Source organism: Pipistrellus kuhlii, unplaced genomic scaffold, assembly GCF_014108245.1.
Source record: "Pipistrellus kuhlii isolate mPipKuh1 unplaced genomic scaffold, mPipKuh1.p scaffold_m20_p_67, whole genome shotgun sequence".
In the NCBI taxonomy this organism is placed as follows: domain Eukaryota; kingdom Metazoa; phylum Chordata; class Mammalia; order Chiroptera; family Vespertilionidae; genus Pipistrellus; species Pipistrellus kuhlii.
In genome coordinates, this window is record NW_023425570.1 from 1,469,420 (window position 1) to 1,494,146 (window position 24,727).

Here is a 24,727-nt window from a genome sequence, read left to right on the forward strand (position 1 = left end):
GTCCAGTAACTAGTTTAGGGGATGGCAGGGAGGGTTGTAGAGTTTGACAATTTCCGTGGTGTAACAACTGGCTTACAAAATTCCTAAAAAATTAACAATTCAGCTTTTTGCAAACCAGTAAGAGCCAGTTTCAGCAAGTAGAACTCTGTAAAAATATTTTATAAGCAAGATGACTATTTCCTAAGTAAAACCAAACCAAACATTGATGGACGTTAGACTGAGCACGTGAGAGGCTGGGATGCAGAGTGAACACAACCCCAGGCGACATGGCTCCATTTGGCTTTGCTGTTCTATCCACTGTCCTGTACCCACGACTGTACAAAGGAAATGCCATTCCTCTGTGAAAAATGGCCTGAAAGGTGGCATACAAACTTCTAACTACTGAGGACCATTCTAAGGGTGTACATAATTAAGATGCTAAAATCTATTAGCCAAGGCCTATCACTAAAGGCATAAAAAGACATTTAGCTTTGAAAGTAAAATACATTTAATGTACACATTACCACCTTTATAAATGCCTCAAGCCTCTAAAAAGGGGGACTTTACCCTGCACCCCAGCCGGCCTGGAGAAACCGTGTGCACTCGGAGCAGCAGAGGGGGCCGCTCCACAGTCCTGGGGCCCGCCCCCCGTCACTCTGCACTGCGCTGACGGACCAGACAGCCTCCTACCCCACAGGGACATGGATGCACAGGAAACACTGGCCAGGAAATGCTCTCAACGTAAAAATAGAGGAGAAATGGGAATTTGTTCAAATCAACTTAACTCTTTTAGTTAACTGCTTAAGCTGTAAAATACATTGACTTTTAGGTTACAGACATTTATCACTAAAATTAGGACTATTATTGCTCTTATGAGAAGAACGGAGATGTCTGTAGAGATTTTAGACGTTACAAAGGCTAAAGACAGGTTAGTCTGTCCTCTCCTGCCCACGCAGCGGCCCTGAGGTCCTTGCTCACCAGCCCGCCCAGCGGACAGTCTGGTCTGACTCTCCCGTCCTGACTGGGAGAGGAGAACAGTGCCCTTCTCCCGGGTCCGGTAGGAGCTGGTTTTACTCTGGGGCTCGCCAGCATGTGAGGGCTCTCCCTGGTAAAGACCTATTCTCCAGGAGGCACACACCCCACCACTCCCTTTCCACTTTGCAAACTACTTCTCACCAAGCATCACAGAAATTAAGCAACTTGGTTAGAAAAGTGACCCCTTAAAAACACAGTCACCCCTGAAGGGACTAAGAGATGCCATCCTAGCATCAAGGCCCTGCCCCCAAACTCCTCCCGCCCCGCCTGGCAGGGACAGGCTCTTGCCTCTGATACTCTCCCCAGAGTTACTACTGGCAGAAGCTCTGGTGTTTCTGGTTACTATCAGCTCCAAAAAAATATTAAATCAGGCAGGTTATCTACTTGTGCTGGCAGGTCCTGGAGCCACAGGGCCAGAGCACCACACGCACCACGGGGAGGGACCCCGAGTCTGCGTCTGGGACACCCAGGGCCAGGGCCACTGCGGAACAGCACAGGAGGGGCAGGGCAGGGCAGGGCACTGCGAGGGAGACTACCTGGCGTCTTGGGCACTGCTGGTGGGTCTGGGTGGCGCGGAGTCGCCGCCGGCACTGGCGGGGCCGTGGCTCCGCGCGTCCGAAGGCACGCTCCGAGTGCTAAGGCGAGAAGAAGAGCTTCAGGAACAGGCCAGAGGGAGTGGGCACGCACAGGGTTTTCCGTTAAAAATACAACAGGGCAAGTGAAAGGGCCTTACAACACAAAATGTAAAGCACTCGTTCAGATTCAGGTCTAGGTTTGGGGTGAAAAAAAGCACACCTAATGTCAAAATCAGTATTTAAAACAGATGCGTTCTTTCCTAGGAAACACTGACAAGTGAATTAACTCTTAAAAAGTGGTCATGAGGGCGAGATGCAGAAATGCCACCACGTTCAGTCAGTACTGGGACGTACTAAGGATCTGAGCTCACATAGCAGGTGCACTTGGAGTTACACACACGTAAAGGTCAAGACTGGACAGATCATCACTTGTTTCCACGTTTAAACTGACACCAAGTGCTGTTTCTCACGTTTGTTATGTTATGAACACCCACGGGCCTCCCTAAGGCATTGTTTAGAGAGAAAGGAGACAGTTATTCCAAAGCCGAGGGCAGTGAGCAGCTGGAGGCCGTGAGTAAGCTCAGGAACGAGTTAAGTGACAGGCCCACAGGGGAGTCTCTCTCCTGCAGCTCAGGCGCTGGGACTGTCTTCCAGGTAGCGCAGCAGGAGCTGAGAAACGCGAGCGCCAGCGCAGACAGTCACAGAGCGAGACCCGCTCCCGGGCGGCAGCAAGCAGCCACAGAGGCCCGCCGAGCGAGCGCACGGCCAGAGAGGCTCCATACCTGAACCCCTCCGGAGCTGGGATAATCAAGTGGGGGTTGGGAGGGTCGCTGTGGCATCGCGGCACCTTCACAGGCCGGGGGCTGTTCCGATGAATGGCTGCCAGTGAAAATGGCGACAAAGGCAACACGTTAAAGGGGTCAACAGGAAACTGCCATGCCAGGCGACAGATGAACCAGGATGGGACTTAATTTGCTGGTGACCAAAATAAACCCTTTCTACAAGAAAACCATATTATATACAAACACTGTGGGAAACGACACTCTTGTTATAGGACACATTCGAACCTTCCTCCATCAAAAACACTTTGTCACTCCCAGGAGGAGACACACAGCACACGCAAAGCCAACGCCGCAGCCACCGACAGGGCCACGCACTCTGCGAACGGGGAGGGCTCCGGTCAGTGGTGACACCCAACAGCTCCGAGCGGGAGGTCACCGCCATCTTCCTGAGGGCGAGGACTTTTGTTTTGGTCCTTTAGACCAAACCAAGAGGTTATTTATTATTTTTAGAAAATGTTTTCTTTTTCTCCTCTTTTAAAGAGTCTGGTAGATGGTAAACATGGATAAAACTTTACACAAAGTTTAATAACTAAAAACTTTAAGAACTGACCTTCTCTAATGAATACAAAAATGCTGACAACTGTCCTTTCCCAGTAACCAATGTAACTAGAATGGACGTGTTACACTGTCTATTTCTCCCTAACCTGCTCTTACCTTACTTTTAACTTGGTTTTAACCCTCCTAAGTTTTTTTTAAATGTCATATTTTCTCTCCTATGTTAACAATTTTAGTCTGAGTGTTTCATTCTAAAAGTTTTATCCAAAGTGAAAATACTGCCCTTCACAGGTGCTGTCTGTGTGCTTTCACAGCGTTACACAGGAGAGACAGAAGGACCCAAATGGGGCAATATGAAGGGAAAACATGCAAAACAAGAATGAAGCGATTGTTAAGAAAAAATTGAAGAGATTTGCAGGCCTGGTTCATCACCTCAACTACCACAACAATAAATGGAATAATCACCAGTGCAAAGGTGAAAAAAAAAGGAACAAATATAATTTGGTGCGACTTGTGATATCTTTAATTTGCAAACCCACTGGTAACTACCGAGTCAAAAATTACTACAAAACTTTCCTCTGAAGGTAAAAGGCCTTCTGCTGAGACACACTGGGGGTCCACTAACAAGTTTGACATGCTTCACAGATGAAGCAAAACATTTCAAACTGTTATATCTAACTCACACAAACATGTGACACTTCATTGAAAAGAAAGCCCTAATGACCAACAAACATAAAACAGATGCTCACGTTCCACTAGCGGTGAACTATTGACATGTTTTTCATGGAACAAACTAACAAAGTAAGTGTCCGCTGGGAAAGGATGGGAAGACTCTAGTGGGTCCACATGGACACCATGCGGCCACTGAAGAGAATGAATTGGAGCTACACCTGTTGACACAGGAATTTCTACAACTGTCAGGTAAGAAAAGCAAAAGAAGAACACTCAATGTGATCCAATTTTTATACAGTAAATGGCAAGCGAGCACCCCTATACATGCTGTGATGACATGAGCAGAAAGGAACGGAGACATGGCTGTGCAATTAAACATGTGAGTGCACAGAAATGAGGAAGGTTACATACCAGGTTGCTACCATTAAGCTACATGGGTAGACTGGGGGAGGTGAGGGGTGGGAGTGGGGGAGAAAGGAAGCAACAACAACATGACAGCGATGTGTTCTCCCTTTCATTGGTTTCTCAGAATAAAAGAACCTAGAGGCATCATCGGACTGTCCTCGTCAGCATCGCTTTAGGCACCAGAAGGGGAGGCTCCAGGGGGAAGGAGCAGCCAGGGCACTGGACTGCAGGACGCTGGCTCTCAGGCAGGGCTGGCCACCACTCCACAGTGGCTGAGGGCAGGGAACACCGTGAGCCCACAGGAGCTAGAAGCCAACTGTCTGCCAACAGTGTGGAGTGAGGCAGAGTGAACAGTTAGTGACTCACGCGTTAACAGTGATTTCCTGAGGATTTGTAATATTTTTCTACATTAAAAATTATCCGCCGAAACTGGTTTGGCTCAGTGGATAGAGTGTTTGTCTGTGGACTGAAGGGTCTCAGGTTCAATTCCGGTCAAGGGCATGTACATTGGTTGTGGGCACATCCCCAGTGGGGGGGTGCAGGAGGCAGCAGGTAGATGTTTCTCTTTGATCGACGTTTCTGGCTCTCTATCCCTCTCCCTTCCTCTCTGTGGAAAATAAATAAAATATATATTTTAAAAATTTATTTTCCTACATGGCCCTAACCAGTTTGGCTCAGTGGATAGAGCATTGGCCTGCGGACTGAAGGGTCCCAGGTTTGATTCCGGTCAAGGGCATGTATCTTGGTTGTGGCCCATCCCCATTAGGGGGTGTGCAGGAGGCAGCTGATCAATGTTTCTCTCTATCCCTTCTTCCCTGTAAAAAAAATCAAAATACATATTTTTAAAATTTCCTACATGTACGTATTCTACATTTGTTACATACTTTTTCTACATTGTAATTTTCTACAATGAAAGTGATTCCTTACATTAGGGGTGTCGAACTCAATCAGAGAAGGGGCCAAAATCTAAAATCCAGCCTAAATCGCGGGCCGAATGGTTTACTGAACAGTCATAAACTGTCATTGTGATGGAAACGCAGCGGAGTGCAGTGATGACAGCGCGGTGCGGGCCACATTGCAAGGCCTGGCGGGACGGATTTGGCCCGCGGGCCTTGTGTTTGACACATGTGCCTTACATAATATTTTAGAGAGGTAATTTTTACTGAGTTATTGATCATGTATTCTTAGAGAAATAATTTAAGAGATCATGGAATCATTTATGATAATATGCTTAACCAAAGTTTGAGAAGAATATAATATGTTTTATATAAAATATTCAAATAGTAAGTGATAACTATCATTTCATAGCAGCCTTGGGAGAAAGAGAGGTATAAGTAAACATAGTAAATTTTAAAGATAAAGAACCAAACATTAAAACTGGGAGGGAGGTGAAGGATGGTCTACTAACCTTTCTATAGCTAGCAAATACCCTTTGAGAGATAGCTGCTGCTCAATAAATTTATCATTTGTGAGTTACTTTATTTTGTGTAACAAATTGTTTAAAATTTCTAAATTATCATATTTGGGTATTTATTACATATACATACAGTTTTGGTTTTACTCATATCTTAAGACTGGGGTTAGACACAAACTTTTCCGAGACATATTTTAAAACTTCAACAAACGTTGTAAAGCTGTATATTAACTGTAATTAAAGTTTATTGTAGCATAACTTGTTTTTGTTTTTTGTTTTTTAGTAAGTAAAACCAATAGGATCGTTGGGAGAGAAGGGTGCATAGGGAAGTGGTGAAGAAAACCTTCAAATATGAAGGCGAGCAGGACCCTGAAGCTCGCCCACCTGCCACAGGGAAGGCTCTCGCCCCTCAAAAGACACTCTCTCCAGTCTCTCCTCCCAGAGAGAAGACTGCGGGGGAGAGCAGACCAGAGTGCCGGTGAGCAAAGCCAGTGCTGCAGGCAAGCCCTGGCGCAGCCTTGTTGGCACGGCCCTCTTCCTGCAGGATTCAGACGGTCCCTGTGGAGTCCTCCACATGTACACCTCACTCCTCCGGCTTTGGTTGCCCCTGTGCTGATATCCTTAAAGACCCTCTACCCATTGGAAAGGAGGGTGATGAGGAGGAAGGAAACGCTCGGCAGAGCCAGTGGGGTCAACAGAAATGCTGCAGCTGCCGTCTTACCAAGGTACAAACCTGTAACAGGACTGTGCGGCTTTCCTATCACGTGACCAATGCATTCGTTCATCAAGGCTTGTAAGCTCTAGCACCCACAGGAAATGGGAAAGGAGAAGGAACAATGAATACTCTCTCTTAGACAATCAGCACAAATTAAGCTTTAGGTATATTTAAAAGAACATGCTATCCTTAGTAAACGTTTTCAACGTTAGTTTAAAATAAAACAGGTATGAACAAGAATTAATGACATGCGGTGCCTAATTAAAAATGTCATACAACCCTCCCTTTCATCAGTAAAAGCGGATGTGCCCTCAGTGCCCAGAATGCAATGACGTGCACAAGTGAGGGCCTGCAATCACCTCCACTATTTGGAGTTAAGTAAATTTATATTTTGAAACATCTTTTTAATTTGATGGAATTTATAGAAATAACAGTGATAATATTTAACATTTAATATCAGGCTCTCAGATGACACACAGTGAAATGAAATAGCTAATCCTTGGTCTTCATTAAACTGCTAAAAACCAGCAACGAGGTCAGCAGTCAGTAAATACAAAACCGACAACTATTTGTTTTAGTTGTACGACCCGCTGGCGTAGCCGCTGAGCCACACTGTGTCCTACTGCAGTTACTAACGACTCAGTTCTAAGCACTGTTGTTACAATTACATTAAACATATTTTAAAATCACTATGAAATATGGAAAACACACAATCAAGAACAGACAGTAATAAACTTGTTTTTTACGGGGGGAAAAATTTAAAATAGTTCATACCAAGAAGTCATCTTCTGGTAAAGCTGAAATGAAGGCAGGTTCGATGGCTTGCAGAAAGTCAAAACCTTGAGTTGCCCACCTGCAATGAAAAGCGTCAACAATCACAGAAGAACCAAGAAAATGCTATAGCAGCTTCAGTCCACAACACTGAAAAGCGGTGTAATTGGAAAATTACCATCTAGGACAGGTGTCGGCAACCTGCGGCTCTAGAGCCGCATGCGGCTCTTTTTGTTAAGTGAAAAAGTCCTTTTTTTCTTCAGATTGACAGCTAACTGCACGACCCGGTATATAGCATTAAGGTAAGAAACAATATATGCAGTGTTATATTTGTTTTAAATGTCGCAATGGTTTTGCGGCTCCCAGGTTTTTTTTTTCCTTTGAAAACAGGTCCAAGTGGCTCTTTATGTCTTAAAGGTTGCCGACCCCTGATCTAAGACAAAACACATTTTCTGTCTTTATGTAAATGCCAGGGACTGAGTATGTTTACAGCATGTTTTGGGAAAGAAAGACAATATGGCTTCTTAGGAAAATAACTGGTTACCAATTTGTTTTCCATTTTTTCTAATAACCGGCTACCTTTTATGAGGGAGGAGAGATTAGCAACCAGGAAGATCTGTCCAGGGAGAATGTAGGCTCCCTTAGAGAAAACTCACTTAGAACAACAAAAACCAAACAAAAACACAGACACACACACACAACTGATCCCTGAGGAGATCAAAATGCTCCTGCTGTGTTCTCTGTCGGGAGCCCACGGTAAGTACAGGAGGAAGCACTACAAGCCCACAAGCTCACGCACATCCCACCTGGTCGTTACCTGGGTCGGGTGCCTCTCCCACTCTCACACTTAGTCAGGACATAATTCATCCATTTCCGGGCAAAGCTGATATATTTGTCTCCAATCTTCTGTCTAAACTCTCCAGACATCAGTCGAACAACTTCTTTATGATACTGTAAGATTTCATTTACATTAAAGTTAAGAAGAAAATGATTATAAGAACATCTAAACACTGTAATACCTTATCAGTTTAAAATGATTTTTTTCTAAAACCAAAAATTCAGCCTTAGCTGGTATGGCTCAATGGATAGAGCGTTGGCCTGCAGACCGAAGGGTCCTGAGTTGATTCCAGGCAAAGGCACATGCCCGCATTGCAGGCTCAATTCCCAGAAGGAAGTATGCAGGAGGCAGCTGATCAATGATTCTCTCTTATCACGGGATGTTTCTCCCTCTCTCTTTCTCCTTCTCCCTTCCTCTCTGAAATAAAGAAAAATATTTTAAAATCTATAATAATAAAAGCGTAATATGCTTATTAGACCTTCCAGACGAAGCCAAGGCTTTGAGGGAAGCCCAGGTCCCAGGTGTAAGAGGGAAGCTGGTGCCAGCAGCCAGGGGAAAGAAGGCCTACTACTGCACGAATTTCATGCATCAGGCCTCTAGCAAATAAATAAAAACAAAATCCAATTAAAATTTACAGCATGAAGCGTTAGAATATAATATTTCAATGTAGTTTCACAAATGGTTAACTCGTTTAAATTAAAAATGTGCTCTTATGATATTAGACAACTCTTAAAAGGTTTTTAAATGTAAGTAGATAGCTGTTTGCATAAAATACTAGTAAATACTGGGCAACTATTGACAGTTTAAAAGTAAACCAACATTTCTAATATCTAGCAATGGTGTAAGAAGACATTCCTGATTAAGTTGTGATTACAATCAATAATCAGATTTGCATACAAGACTCATGACACTTCTTACAAGTAAGTTACAAAGCAACTGCCAAGTTGCACTGCTTTTCCTCGTGCTCTGGACCTACCTCGAACCCAAAGTTGTAGCCCTGAATCATGGCCTCCCGGTGGTACTGCTGCAGCGTGACAGATTCCGACTCATCGACTTCAGCATCGAATTCTGAAGTGAACATGTGGTCCACTCGGTCAATGGCATCACTTATTCTGTTGCAAAGCTCTAATGCATCATTCTAAAGAGTCCCAAACCATAATTAATCCAAAAAGAAGCAAATCACACAATATTTATGTATTTTAGTGGAAGATTTCTTTCATCATCACAGACATAAACCAGTGCAATATTTCTCTGCCACATTTTTTTGGTTAGTCAAAAGGAATGACCAAAAATAAAATTACATGATTTTCATTTTTATCTGTATTAAGTGTTCTTTAATATCTTATGAAATATAAAAGGGACCCATTTAAAATGGTAACATCTAATGACAATGTGATCTTGGACTAAATGCTTATAGCATCAATATTTTTACATGTCACCCACCAGTTGTTTTCCTCTGGGTGGTTGCTCAAATTCCCGAGTGAACTCCCGGTGTATTTCTAAATGATCTCCTCAATGTTACCAAGTCATACATCCTTCTCATTCCCCTTCCACTAAATTCAGTTTTCAATTAGATCTTACCCCACCTCCCATGAGACACTGGCAACGGCTAGAGGTATTTTTGGTTGTGACAACTGGAGGGGAGTAAAAGCTGCTGGCATCGATCGGGTGGAGGTCAGGGATACTGCTAACCACCGCACAGAGCACAGAGAGCTCCCAGACTAAAAGCTCAGGCCTTGTCGTCTCGCTAAGCAACACGACAACGGTGCTCAAAGTGAGCTCCCTTCCCACTCACCTTTAAAAACACACCCTATGAACACATGGTCCCAGACCATCCCCTATGTGGTCCCAGACCACACCCTATGAACTTCCTCCTAATCCTCAACAACTTCCTGGGGCTTAGAAAACAAAACCGAGGCTCTCACCCAGCTGCCCTGTCCGCCTCACCTCCCACTGCCTCCTGCTGCACACACTGGAGCCAGCCGAGCAGACCACACCTGACTCGGACGTCCAGTGAGCCCCCCGCAGCCTGACCCAGACACCAGTGCCTGCCCGCTCCTCTCAACAGGCAGTTTCTGAAACCCCCCCAAGCCGAAAGGCCTCCGTGCCGGCTCTTCTCAGATGCTACCTGGAGCCTCTGACTCTCCCTCCTCTGTGGTCAGCGTGACAGCTCCAGTTCTTAGGCTATGAATTCCTCCAGCTCAAGAATAATTAGTGTCTCATGGAGTCTTACACTCTCATTGACTCAAACTACAAGGAAAGACAAGCCCTGCCCTGTCATTAGATGGGTGACAGCCTGAAGGGGTGGTCACAGAGAATAAGATGGGTCAGGAGGACTAGAGAAACGCATGCTTATCCAACTCCTTGTCATCTCCGTGCCACTTCTTCCAGAAGCCACGCTTCAACCTCCTGAGAGGACAGAGCTGGTGGCCCGGGAGAAGTGTGGACAAGACCAGGATGATAAATGGAGGACGACAGAGAAAATGGTGAAAACAGGAAGTAAGAGAAGAGAAGGTCGGCTCCGGCTGGCCATGAACTCTAAGGCTACGTGCCTGTCCTCACTGGCTCTGTCTAGTCATCTGGCTGATCTAGCTGTTACATGATGTCAGCAAAGCTTTTAGACTACACATTACTGACCTGGAGTACCTCCAGTAAGTGCTGCTAAGGAACAAAAACATTGGGCTAGAAATGAAGAGATCTAAATTCCAGTATCACCTTTGCTACTAATCAACCATGTGACCATTATGAGTCATGTGACTGTTCATATTTCCGTCCCTCTACAGTTCCAGGAAAGATCCAGAAGCTTTTTGGCTTAACCATGGGGAAGTGTGGCCTGGGCAGAGGGGGAATGGGAGGACAAGTGGATAATATTTTTTTATTACATGTAGCCCCTGTGCTACTGAGTGACATGCAAACATGCACACACCAGCTCAGGCTGCGCTGACGGGAATACCTTGAGCTGCTGCAGAGCCTTGGCGATGATGGGCTGGCTGGACGTCTGCTCCTGGTGCAGCGTCAGCAGCCCCTCGACGGACTGCTGGAAAGCTTTCCTCTGATGGAGGAGGTGTGCAGACTGCATGACAACCAGTAAGACATTATCCACCTGCGAGGAAAGGCAAGCACAGGGCTGACAATCAGGCCCATTCCCTGCCCCCCATTCTAGTTCAGCCGCGCCGGGAACCAGTGCCAACCTCAGGGTTACTGGGCAGCAGCATCTGCTGAGGAAGCAGGGCTGCAGTGGTGCCGAAGGCTAGGACCTGACACAGTGTGAGACTCCCAGGGAACGGTGCCAATGATACGTGGGAAATATCCTAGAACTCAGGGAACTCCACACCCGTGTGCCATGTGCATGGCATGTGCATGTGTGTAGGAGCAGCATGGGAGGTGGGAGACACAAGAATAAAAGTGGGATTGGCTGGAACCTTGTATGAAACTGAAAAACCAGACTTAATTATCTTTATTTTTTAAGTAGTTCGAGTAGATCTGGATGTGGTCAGATGTATGTATGAGAATGATCATTCTGGAAGACCAAAGCGAACAGATGCAGCAGTGCAGGGAGAGGGCTGAAACAGAGAAGCTAAAGGGAGGTGAGGTGTATTGCCATGGTCCAGGAAAAGAGGCGGCGGCCTGACCATGGAATGGCGGCATGCGGAGGAGAGGCACTGATGGGCATGCTCTGGGCTCACTAGGGCTGCTGGACTTATGGGAACTGTCCCCACTATGGTTCAAACAGCTGAGTGGGGAGCACCGTTCCCTGAGACAGGGAGCGCAGAGGAAGAACCCTCTGCAGAGTCACAGGACCGGAGGCCGGACTCAGCTCTGCGCGGGCAGGGTTCCGGGTGCGCACGACACTCCCCACCACTGCCCCTCCCTGAATGCAAGAGCACGAGGCAGCGTCCACAGTTTCAGTGAACAGCTGTATAGACTGTGGTCCCTGCGAGGAAGGCAGGCGATAGCCGGCACTACAAAAGGCAAACCGGAGGTCCCAGAGAACCTGGGTTCGCGGAGCTACAAAGTCAATGAGTGAGGTGATTCCTGTAGATCATGGCTGTACAGAGCTAATGGCCTGGCTGAGACAGAGAAGACAAAGTATTTCAAGCATTCCAGTGTCATTTGACATACCTATGGATTTTGATGGAATGTTTCAGTACAAGCAATGCTACACAATTACCTGAGGAGGGCATACCTGCATGCTCCTCAGGGTCTCCACAGTCTCCACCTGAGGCACGATCTTCACAGGCTGCGCCTCCCACGTGGCCCAGCTGTCGCCCGCCAGGTCGCTGTGCTTGGTGAGCAGGAGATAGGCGTCGAGCACCAGCACGTACTCGCAGTCCTTTGAGCAGTCCTTTCCCGCGGCGGAGTTGAGCAGCGCCAGGATAATCCTCTTCTCCTCGGCGAGAGTGTCTGGGACAAACACCTGCAGGTTTTCTAAGCCAGGGATCTGGACCTGGAACAGAAACCACCACAGCCTGATTACCTTCACTGGGGTGATGGCAGCACAGTGTCTGTGTGTCCAAACTCACCACAGCGTATACACTAGTTAGGTGCAGTTTTTCTGTGCCAATTATACCTCAATAAAGCTCTAAAAATAAAGTTAAATGTTAGCCATCTGAAGAAAAAAATCTTGAGTTAAGAAATGCCATGAATGAAAAAAACGTTACTTGAAGGGACAAGCAGTTCCGGTCAGTGATGGGGCGTGACTAACTGGCGGGGACTCCTCACACTGTGTCCGCTTACAGGGCAGCCTCTACGTTTCCACAGCAAAGCCACGACTCCTCCGGAGGAAGGTCAGCTGAGCCAGCCTGCCTGTGCTGTCTGGGTCGCCATTCGTAAGCAGAGCAGCTCCCAGACAGCAGAGCCTGTGGCGGGCAGGGGGGCAGACGGCGAAGCAGCCTGCGTCTGTGCGGGATGACATCTGACACAGGACGTCCCCTGACTCAGTAAAAAGGCACGAGTGTCAGTAAGGCTCACAGCGACCCATGGGGAGGGGACCCTAACAGCCTTTTAAAGATCATTTTAACAAGAAGCACACAGGTGACTGTGCCGGACAAGTCACATAAACGTGGGTGGAACAGTTTCCAGTATCAGCCTCATGCACAGACTCCAAATGTCAGAGCTCAAAGATGAAACTCAAAAAGAGGCTCTAGTGATGTCCAGGATGTCGAAGATTTGTGTAGAAAGTCTGAATTGTGAGGGTAAAAAAACAAAACAACTAATTTGAATTCAACATAAACACATATGTGTAACTAATTTAATAAAATAAATATGATGAGTAGTTAATTATTTTTATCTGTAAGACAAGTCAATAAGTTAAGTATGAAAAACTTGATTTGGGAGAGACGATGGAATAGTCCTATAACTGGGGTCAACGTGTGGCCAGCAAAGCCTAAAATTTTTACTCTCGGGACCTTTAAGAAAAGCTTTCCTGTTTTGGAGAAAAGTAAGAAAGACAAGCATCTCAATTACACCATGAGAAGACTTACTTTGACATAATACCATGGGAATACTTACTTTCACTAATAACACGTGACTAGTTACTTTGACATGTAACACGTGACTACTTTGACATGTTACATGTGACTAACTTACCTTGACATGCTGCTTTGATTTCAGGACCTCCAGAAGGTCTCTAACAGGGGCTGAAAGGATGAACTCGGCAGCTATTTCCAGGTCCTAGGGTCATAGACACAATGACACTTCTTTAGAGCTGGCTTTTTAAAAATAAGGAAAAAAATGAGCAAGTAACAGTAACTAGCAGGGACCACGAACTCACCTTTCTCAGCATTTTAGCAAAGCCAAGTGCCTTGGAGGCTCGCTCCCGAGCCTCGTGGAAGAGCTCCTTCAGGGCTCGGCTGATCTCCACAACAGAGCGCCTGCAGGGGATGGAGACAGGAGGGCACAGGAGATACAGCGGGGACATGGAGAGAAGGAAAGATGAAGCACGTTCCAGACCACATTAATACCACTGAAGGTAGTATTAGATATCCAGGCGCTTCCCCCGCCCCGGTTTTCCAAAAAGCACTGTTCTTCAAGAAAGTAGGGTACACTCCATCACCATCAGATAACAGTACGCTCAACTTTCTAACCATTTCTTCACAATCATTTCCTGAGACAAGGTCTTAACTCCCAGATCATAGTCTAACTAAAGGCACATATGCAGCCCTGGCTGGTGGGTCAGTTGCTTGGAGCACTGTCCCATACACTGAACGGTGAAGGGAAGGGTTCGATCCCTGGTTGGGGCGCATACAGGAAGCAAAAGGATTGGTGTTTCTCTCTTACATCGATGTCCTCCACCATGTCTGTCTGTCTGTCTGTCTCTCTCTCTCTCTCTCCCTCTCTCTCTCTCTCTCAAAAATCAGTAAAACCCCATAGCCTTGGGTAAGGATTAAAAAAAGGCACATAACCAGAGGTAAGCCAGTAAATGTTTAACAACTGGCTCCACCCAAAACACTGTGTTATGTGGTGTTTGTCAGTGTTCCGGGACATGGACCTAGACCCCCACCACAGCCGAGTTCAGGCTGCCAGCGCCACAGTGCGGGGCGGTGACTGGGAAGAGAAGTGCACCGTCTACTGCCATCGGCTGTGACCCAGGACAAGCCAGCCCAGGACCCACCGCACATGAACCACATTTCGGATGCACCCCTAAAAACTACCAGAGAGCCATTCGCTGCACTGGTTCACCACCTTAGTTCTTGAGTTCCCATTTTTGTTTTAATCCTCCCTATTAGCTCTCAAAACTGCAAGCCCTACAAATGGCTTCATCCCACCACCCACCTCTCTGTCCCAACTCGACAGGCCTCCCGTGAGAATCTACATGGTAACTGTGTGTGCATCTGTGGCATAAGGACATCCCAGCGCTCTGAAATCCAAACTGTATTTCACATCAACTCCGGATGGGGAGCACAGTTCAGCTCTACAGATGCCAGCTCGGCCTGAGCACTGCCAAAGGGGGCATCCCATTGCCCTGCTGACTGTTCGCTAGCTGCACAATAGCTACATGACTGACGTACAGGCCATAAAATAGCCATGTTACATGATTCAGCCTAAATGCCATCTGCACAGAACTGGAGGAAATGCACGGTGAGTAAGCCACGGTTCCGCGCACTTCAACTTCAAGTTCAACAGAAGGGATGCGCTGAGCATAAAAGTGATACCAAAGTAGCAAGTGGCAATGAAAAGCGCTAAAGGACTGCCCCAGGGCACCCTCACTTAGAACACGGGTGATTCTGCTCTGCTCATTTTTGCCCACTGAAACTACCTGTTCCTTTCCCCAACGGCGCCATTTTACCGGGAAATGTCACAGAACCAGAACTAGAGACCACCTGAAAAGATAGCGTGGGTGTAAATCCCCCCAGGCCAAGCTCAGAAAGTGCCCAACCATTCGGTGTGAAAGAGCGGATCTCAGGCTCCTCACCTGATCTCATCCGAGGCACCGCTGTCGTCGGCGCTGGTCCAGAACTCGGCACAGCTCTCCTGCAGGCCGGCCTCCAAGAAGCTCCCCGTGGACTTCAGCAGCATCCCTGCGATGTCGCTGGGGCAAAGAGCAACAAGAGTGAGCAGGGGAAAGAGCGCACTCACTGCACTACAGCTCTCAAATGAGGACCTGGAAGGCCCAACAGTGTTTCAACCATTTAAGAAATGACTGAAAGTTTTTCGATATAAAATCATGATTAATGTGAAAAGGTGGAAACTGATTATGGCCTGTGTCTACCTTTGTTCTATTATCAAGTATAAATGCAAGTATAATTACACAGTAGCTATGTAATTATTCACAGATGTTATTTTCCTCTTAAACAAATGTTCAAAATGATATTGTATAAAATGCACTAAATATATATCTATGACAAGGTTTTTTAAAAAGCTTAATAAACTAAATGATAATATAAGGCAATAAAGTGAATTCTTTAAATGCAACCGTTTTTTAAGTTTTCCCCCACAATTAGCTTTTCGTGGTTATTAACCATAAGCTAGTATGTATAGCTGATGGTTCTCTCTGAGTATGAAATCTAAATACGAGGGTTAAAAGGCAAATGCAACTATAAACCTACATCTGAGTGCAGTACAAGTTCAACAGCAGCTTGATACTATGATACTCAAGGAAAGAGGCTGCGACCTGGGGAAGAAAGCAGGCGGGCATGGCCAGCACAGAGGTGGCAGAGATGGGAGGGGGGGGGGGGCTGTCAGAGGAGACAGGTCAGACCCTGTGGAAGGTGAGGCCTCAGGGGGCCCTGTGAGCAATGCAGGTTATAACAAGCAGAATGGCAGGGGAGAGGGTTCTGTCAGTGTTCGGGAAGAACAAGAAACACGATCAAACAGGGAGGAGGGCAGACAGGTGCCCGGGAGCAGAGGGTTCCTACCAGAAAAGCTTCCCAGCCTGGGCCTCTCCTCCCCGGATGTAATGGGTGATTTCTTTGGTGAAATTCCATTCCTCTTCTAACAGATTTTTTAAACTGTGGGATGCTTGAGGTAACTGCTGTAGCATTTGGATCCAGCTTCTCATGTAATCAAAATATACCTTCAAACAGAAAAATGTAAAGGGTGGCATTTGAGAACAACTTGGCAACTCACAAAGTTCAACTGTCAACATGAGAGCTATGCGTCCGAGAGCCAGGTGGAGGCCACCGGGCACGGACGGGCATGCTAGCGGAGGCTCGTGAGGGCTGTTGTTAAACCATGTAGCTCAGCCCCTCGAGGCTTAACGGAGCCCTCACAATCCCTTCCGATTACTGAGCAAATGGCTACAATGTTCACAGTGCAGTCAAGTACCATCAACTTTAAAAAATTAAAAAGAATAGCAACCAGAAATTTTACAAGAAATATATTGCAGACTTTACTCCTTAAAGAGCTGGGATCTTTACTTGTTTAACTTTCGACAGTAGCTTATGTGTTGAGAGGAAATGAGCACACTTCTCACCGTCCCTTCCCAATAGCCAGGTTTTGTGCTATAATTTTTCAAGGTTTATGACATAAATTATGATTTTTCTGAAGTGAGGTTAATGTCACCGTAAGTCCTATTAAGCTTTCTCAGCCCTAAATTCTTATTTTGACTCACTTGTTGCTTAGTAGGGTTTTACTACCAAGTAGTTTTTCTCCAGACAAGCTCACAATTGTAGATTACCAAAAAAACCATCACCTCCTACTGATCCTTTAGGAGAGGGTGAGCTGACTGCGTAGAAAATATCTGGGTCACACATCTCTCCCTCAGAACTTTTCGCCACCATGCACTGCCTCTAGCGCTGTTACCAGGATGAAGAAATCCAATGCCAGCCCAAACTGGCTGTCACCACCTCCCCGCCCTGGTGCCTGCTGTCTTTGCTGGCTGTTTACAGGACGCTCCTCCAGTCCTGGACTCCCGCATTTTCATCGGGTTATGCCTCTGGTTCTTCGTAGCGGATGTTTTCTGAGACCTTAACAACTCCAGTAGGCAAGTCTCAGGTCTTGTCTTTATTTCGAGAGGTGTCTTCTGTTGTATCCTGGGTGCTCCGGGCCCTCCTCCGTCCACGCTGGCGACACCAGTCTCCAGTCCTGGGCCAGCCGTGTGTGTGGAGCCTGCAAGCATGGGCTACCACCGTCCCACCCAGGTGAACAAGAGAAGTGAGCAGCTCCCTTTATTCTTCAGAACAGTGACCGTCAACCCTGTGCCACAGGGATTTTTAAACATGCAATACCTAATTAATGAGTCAGGGGCACCAACCTATTTTCCCTTAGATTGTCAGTAAAAAAAATGACAACAGCCAACACAACCATAGCCATCCAGTGTGAATGAATCAAAATTATACCTATTATTTTTTTGTTAGATCGGCAAAAAAATATAACACAGCCTTTGGTTATATTACCCACCAGAATTACCATTTTAGTAATTAAGTTTATGCGCCATGAGATGGAAAAGGTTGAATGTCACTACTCTATGGGAACACTAATTGTGTCTGGCCCTCCCCTGTCTTCTAAAAATTTCACACCATGTTATCAAATATCACATCTTTTTCTTTTTCTCTTTTAAATATACTTTTATTGACTTCAGAGAGGAAGGGAGAGAGACAGGAAGACAGAAACATCTATCACTGATTGCCAATCACTGATTGGCTGTCTCCTCCACGTCCCGCACTGGTGATTGAGCCCGCAACCTGGACATGTGGCCTGACTGGGATTCGAACTGTGACCTCCTGGTTCATAGGAGCATATGGTTCAAAGGACACACAACCACTGAGCCAAACCAGCCGGGCAAATATCACACCTTTTAAATTCTTTTGACGTGGTTCCTTGAATCTATCATATGTTCCTACACTTGCATTATGTTCATTGTTGTGATGATTTCTAAAACCAGGGAAATGAGTTAGAATGTCCACAGCTTTAACATGGACTTGCTGCCTCAAACCCCCAAGTCATTTCCTTGGACCTGCATGCACACATCCCTCAGTTTTCAAGTCAGAGGGATGAGGTAGCACAGAGCAGACCTCTAAGTCACATTTGTTCTGCATCATCTCTTGTCCATCACTGCTGCCCCTCACCTTTCCACCTAGCTCTCATCAGCAGTTTTCCTGCTCAGAGCGTGAGCTGCAGACAACAGAAGTGTCCCTCTATTCTCCTTCTGTCGTCAGAAATGCCATCTACAACAGGACATCTTGCTTCTCTCCTGACTGTTCACACCCCGCATACCACAATGCTAGTTAAGCAATGGATGGGCCCTCGTCTCTAGTCACCCTCATTTTAGTCTAAATGCTCAAGTAAATAATTGTAATAGTGTCTGTCTCTCTCTCTCTCTCTCTCTCTCTCTCTCTCTCTCTCTTTTTTTTTTTTTTTTTTTGGGGGGGGGGTCAATATTGTGATCAATATCCTCCTTTACTGAACCTGAAATGTTCTTCTTTACTCTCCTTCCTTTTGCTGTTTTTGGTGAGTTTCAAAAGAAGGGTAATGCAGTAAACATAATCTGACAGCCAATCCAAAGGCCATTCATTCTCTCCTTCCTTCCTAATAAAAACACTGGTTTTGTTTGGGCTTCCCCAGTTCTAAAAACATTACCCATCTAGCACACTTTGGAGCACAATTTTAAAAACATGGTACTTGCTAGTTCTTCATCTGTGAGATGATGAGAGAAACTAAGGGGAATTATGCCTTCCACAGATAATTAGTAGCAAAGCTCAAACTAAATCCTAGGCAAAGCAAAGCACATTCTCTCTTTTTAAACCTCTGTTCAGTCATCCACAGAGAGAAAAATTAGTTTGCTTATGGCTTTATACCATACATTTTCAATGATAAAGACTTTTCCGACATAAAAAATGTATATTACTTTAAAACATAGCCACATTTTAGATGTACTGGTCTTTTATGTATTCTCCCAAATAATCAGGAAATAATTTTAAAATCAAATTATTTCTCATAATGCGGTAGATGCGGTTAGTGCTCTTCCCAGTCACGTCTCCTTTCACTCCTTCCCCTCGAGAGGCTGGCGGCCACGTGTGTGAAGACCCAGCCTGCACTGCAGGGAGAGGCTCCGCCTCCAGCCTGGCCAGCCGGACCCTGGCGGGGGCAGCTGCTGAGCGGCGCTTCCAGGAGCGCCTGCTCTGGACTCAGCAGCGAGCACACTTCCCTTCCATCCTGCTCTTCTCTCCCAGCCCGGGGGAGGGAGGACGGTGGTAGCCCGACATGCTAAGCCATCCTGAGGTAGCATAGAGAGGTGTCAAGCAAGGATGAAAGCACTGCAAAAAGAAATACTACCAGTGAGGTTGTTTTCTATATTATTTCATCAGCCTGCCACATTGTGCAATCAGCTGTGTGTGTGTCTCTCTCTATTGAGTCTAACATGTGTTTACTGCACATTAAGACTCTACCAGACATTACGGAAGACAAAAGAACTTCAAGGCATAGCCCGTGGCTTGTAAAGCTCTCAGTCTAATTAGGGGAACCTGGGAACAGAGCTGCTATGTCATTATGTATTAAGTAGTACAGTGGTAATTATAACTGCTGAGAGTTCAGAGAAGGTTTAGATAAAGCACACCAAAGGTTAAAACTGTCAAATAAGCTTTCTAGAAAAAATGAAACTTGAAATAAGTCTCAGATGGGCAAATTAAGAGAAGGGACGTTTGGAGCAGAAAGAAATAATATGAGCAAAAGTCTAGTGGTTAGAAAGCATGGTATGTACGATCTGTGAGGAGATTGGGACTCTTTTTGGAAAGAAATACAAGTAAGTCTGCTCACATTGTTAATAACCCATGCAGGTGCAGGCTCCTCACTAAACCCTGACTCCTCTTTAAGATCGGCTGCCTCACTGTAAGACACTCCTGGAAGTGCCGTCCAGTGTAGTGTCCGTCTCAGCAAGGCTACCTCGGCACTACCTACTCAGGGAGGAATACCAGCTTTGCCCAGTTCTTCAGACGGGTTTCATAGACTTCGTTACTGTATGCCCAGAGCCGGACAAGGTCCCTTGTGCATCCGAGGTATTACAGATCGAGCTGGTGACATATGGCTCAACAAAATGCGACCAGACTACGATTCTATTTCGGGGCCATTCTGCTGTAGAGCCACAATGAAACGGTGAGCAAGAACAGGCTGTAAAACAATGGGTTAAAAAGTAGCCCTCACACACACACCCCAGACAGACAGACAGACAGAGCTGGGGGGCAGCCCCCGCCCATGCCTCACCATCAGCATCTCCTGCAGGTCCTCCTCGAAGGCGTCCATGTTGCAGTCGGCCTTCTCCAGGCCGCGCCGCACGCCGTGCAGCATGAACTGGTAGTACTGCTTCATCAGGAGGCCGCCCTTCAGCACCTCCTTGCACTCCCGGACGAGCTGCGGGCACATGGCAGATTCCGTCATCTCACACACCCTGACCAGGCTAGGTGTCCATTTCACAGTCCCACTTAAATCCTCAAAAACTCCATCCCCGCTCTACCCCCCCCCCCCCAACAAATGAATCCTCACCTCTGAAAAGCCTAAGGTATTTTTCAGATTCTTACATAATACCTTAGTCTCAACTGGATGAGAACAAAGTAGCAAAAATGAAGTATGGGTGCAGAGCGAAAATCTCACATAAACAAAAACTGATTTGCTAAAATATACCCTCCAAAAAAAAAATTTACATAGAAAATAAAATCCTTAGAAAGATAGTTTTCTACTACTTTACATTATAAGACACAATATAGAAGAGAAAAATCTCATCCCTTTTAATCATAATATTCAAATGTTCTTACCTCACAGCATGAGGGTCTTTGTAATAACTTAGCATAATTTACCTACAGAGATTTATGGCTTTCACCATCAAAAATCTATAATAATCACACAAACAAATCCAAGATTAACTGAGGAAATTAGATGTTTACATGTAGCTTAAAAGGAATGAAAAATAAATTAATTAAAAAAACTTAAAATATCTAATTTTAAGTTTCCATTCTTTAAAGACTGATATAATAGGATATGGATCATATCATCCTACTTTTATATCCTTTTAGACAAGGAAGTAAATAATAGAAAGGCTGAACCATAATCCTATATTTGAGGACTGCATGTTAAGAATATTTCAATTACCCTAAAAAGAGCAGCTTTGAAAACACTAATAACTCATTTTTTACTATTAGCAACAATTACAGAAAAACTCCTCAAAATAAAAATTATAAGCCTGTGGAGTAATATAATCATTGCTGCATGTTTCTAACAGTCTTTGAAACAAACCTGCTTAATACTCAAGAGAGACGGTTCTCCCGCAGGTCTCTGCTCCAGTCTCAACTTGAGGCACTCGTGGATGACATTCAGGAGGACGCGGCAGAGGACCAGGAAGGCAGGCTCAAACGAGGGTAAGTCCATGGCCTCGAGCTCCGCCCAGGACACGGCGCTGCACGTCTGCTCGGAAGGAGCAGGCGATCGGGACAACTGCACATAATCGGAGCCCCACATGGGATCTGGAAACTCAGAAAACTGTAACAAAATTCAACAAAGGTGAAAGAGAATGCATGAGGGTGTAGTTATAAGCTATTACTCTCTATAATTTGCTGACAAATATACAAAAGCCATCATTTTATAGGAAAAGTTATCTTTAGAATAATTTAACATTTCAATTTAATGTTTTCTGAAACAAAAAGTCCTATAAGTATTAGAAAACCATAAGAACTAAAAGCAAATTGCAATCTTTTTGTCAAAAAAATAAAATAGAAATATAATCAAGTTCATCTTTTCATCATGTATTTTTTACTAAAATGGTCAGAACACTTTTATTTAAGGTTATATATAGTATTACCCACAACTATATCTACACTAAGAAAAACCAGAAAATTATCAATATTCATGCTAATTAGACGAAGCCGGGACTGCAAGGGAAGCCCAATCCTGGGCCCACGTCCCAGAGGGAAGCCGGTGCCGGCAGCTGGGAGAAGGAAGGCCGACTCCTGCATGAATGTTGTGCATCAGGCCTCCAGTGTAAACATAAAAACCAGTGCATTCAACACATGCTTTTTTCCATTTTTCTTCCTGAGCTATACTGAATGACACTGATAGAAAAATTAGGAAAATAACATAAAATTGACCTGGCTGGTCTCACTCAAATATCTGTTATTTGATGTTTCCTGGGAGCCTTTGTGTTGCTCACCATTGCATTCCCCCCATAAAACAGGGGGTTTGGAGCTTCCCCATGGCAACAGCATGCTGACAAATCATATTCAAAGACCTTGCCCTGCCGAAACCGGTTTGGCTCAGTGGTAGAGCGTCGGCCTGCGGACTGAAAGGTCCCGGGTTCGATTCTGGTCAAGGGCATGTACCTTAGTTGTGGGCACATCCCCAGTAGGGGGTGTGCAAGAGGCGGCTGATCGAAAATTCTCTCTCATTGATGTTTCTAACTCTCTATTCCTCTCTCTTCCTCTCTGTAAAAAATCAATAATATATTATATATATATATATATATATATATAAAAGACCTTGCATTCTCCTTTTGAGAACACTGAGACCATCAACATTTGAAAAACCTCAACTTTTCTTCAACTTAAAACTTCACCAACTAATAGGTATTCTGTCTCTAATTGTTCCATGCAGTGCTTTAAATATTTTCACTTAGTGGCCAGCATTTAAAAAGTGGAAGATTTTACATGAAAATCTGGATCTTTCTATTCTGTTCGACATACTGGGAGGTCTGTCCACACTGGGCCCACATGGCCCACGTGGCAGCACCTGGCGGCTCAGTTTACCACAGTGCTCATTGCTTCTGCTCTTCACAGCCACCTGCCCTCATTCTCTGCACAAGCCACATTCCTGGATGGCCTGCCTGCGGGAAGCCGCCCATTGTCTTCACTAGCTCTGAGGTGACCCGGAAGGCTGGTGACCCTTTAGCTCTGGCAAAGGCCAGGGCTGTATACCCTAGTTCAGTCCAGACAATGGTAGCTGAAGCAACTTCCCTACCAGAGAGTAAAGTAAATCCTTACCGATAAGACAGTCTGCCTGTTACTGGAAATTGCCAGCCTAAGGGCTATAGGTGTGTCCCAAACTAAATAAAAGGATGGCAAATCGAGAGCAAACGCAGAGTCCTTCCTCTTGAGTTGAGCTTGCCACCTGGTCCCCAAGTATTGTTGTTTCTTGTCTCGTCTCTTTCACTTGCATGCGGCCCCTCTTCCAGAGCCGGAACCCTGAACCACGTGGGACGTGGGACATTCACACCTGCAGACTCCAGTTGGGGCAGTGACCCCTATGCAGGAGGCAGGCAATGTGCCAGCTAAGCACATGGCCCTGCAGCTAGTTCTGGGTTCCCATCCTGCTCCCGCACTCACTGTAGGCATCCCACACCCTCCACATGGTACGAATTCAATGACCACTCGCCACTGGTCCTGCGCTGCTGCTGTTGTCATGGACCCAGTTCTCTGCTACAAACTGGAGCACCACTTCCCACTTGCCCACATGTAAGTATGCTTCTTTTAAGAAAAACAAAACCCATAGGCAATGAGCAGGCAGGTGCTTGTTAGCTTGCCACCTCAATTAAAAAGTTCCTGTAGCTTCACTAATGAAATCAGACAGGTGAAGCTTGGAGCAAATAAAAAGTGACCTATAAAAACTGTATGAATGAACTCTGATTGTGAGAGCGGAGGTGGAGAGGACTGTGGCCTCCCTACCACTCCCAGTGGGCTGACTCGCAGCTGCACTGGTGCTGGTGGGTCTGGCTATGTAGGCAGATTACAAAGGCCAGTGCTCCTCTGCCTAGCCAGCACAGCTCAGTGATTGAGCATCGACCTATGAGCCAGGAGGTCAGGGTTCGATTCCCAGTCAGGGCCATGTCCAGGTTGCAAGCTCAATCCCCCGTGTGGGGTTTGCAGGAAACAGCCTATCAATGATTCTTTCTCATCATTGATGTTTCTCTCTCTTTCCCTCTCCCTTTCTCTCTGAAATTAATAAAAATATATTTAATTTTAAAAACATGCCAGTGCTCCTGCCCTATCTGAGAGACTCAGAATCGCCTACAACCAAGAAGGACCGGTGTGGAAACCAAGATGGCGGCATAGGGTAGACACCCGAATGCAGCCTACCACAACAAATTTGAATTTAGAACTGGAAAACAGGGGAAACATCGCCCTGAAGGGCCAGACAGCTGGCTGAGAGGAGGCTCTACCATCTGGAAAAGAGAGAGAAGGCACGCTGAACCTCGGGAACTGTGAAGGTGTGGAGAACTGTGCGTGTGAAAAGGCAGCTGCCAGACTTTGCTGCCAGACTTTGCTGCCGGCTTGCTTGCAGAGTGCGGAGAGGGCGGACAGCTAATGCACGGCTGGCTTTCTTGTGCGGGAGGAAAACAGAACCACCCTATTGCTCTGATATACAGCCCCAGACAGGTAGAGGCCAGACTGTCAGGCAGTGGGCAGAGATCTCTCGGAGGTGTGTGAAGCCAGCAGTCATTACTGCAGGACTCAGAAACCAGACCCTCGTAGGGAGGGGCTGACTAAAGCTTGTCTGCACCAACCCGAGACTCAGACCCATCCAACCGGAGCACAGAAGCCCTTCCAGTGGCCAGCTTTCTCATTCGCC

The 24,727-nt window shown here is 45.9% G+C and overlaps 1 protein-coding gene across 4 annotated transcripts in view; it reads right to left on the bottom strand.

Moving 5' to 3' along the window:
- The window catches only part of MAP3K4 (mitogen-activated protein kinase kinase kinase 4), a 70,920-nt gene that overhangs the window by 12,405 nt on the left and 33,788 nt on the right, over positions 1-24,727 (bottom strand). The window contains exons 4-17 of one of the 4 annotated variants that reach the window (XM_045575136.1): positions 21,407-21,649; positions 20,381-20,527; positions 16,099-16,256; positions 15,156-15,272; positions 13,515-13,614; positions 13,331-13,414; positions 11,928-12,188; positions 10,695-10,844; positions 8,718-8,879; positions 7,721-7,854; positions 6,907-6,985; positions 6,151-6,217; positions 2,372-2,468; positions 1,551-1,649 (exon numbers count right to left, since the gene is read on the bottom strand). In XM_045575136.1, coding sequence (XP_045431092.1) covers positions 1,551-1,649; positions 2,372-2,468; positions 6,151-6,217; positions 6,907-6,985; positions 7,721-7,854; positions 8,718-8,879; positions 10,695-10,844; positions 11,928-12,188; positions 13,331-13,414; positions 13,515-13,614; positions 15,156-15,272; positions 16,099-16,256; positions 20,381-20,527; positions 21,407-21,649 — 1,898 coding nt within the window. Of the gene's footprint in view, positions 1-1,550; positions 1,650-2,371; positions 2,469-6,138; positions 6,218-6,906; positions 6,986-7,720; positions 7,855-8,717; positions 8,880-10,694; positions 10,845-11,927; positions 12,189-13,330; positions 13,415-13,514; positions 13,615-15,155; positions 15,273-16,098; positions 16,257-20,380; positions 20,528-21,406; positions 21,650-24,727 lie in introns of all 4 variants that reach the window. The other 3 variants (XM_036420358.2, XM_045575138.1, XM_045575137.1) reach the window with 3 other exon arrangements.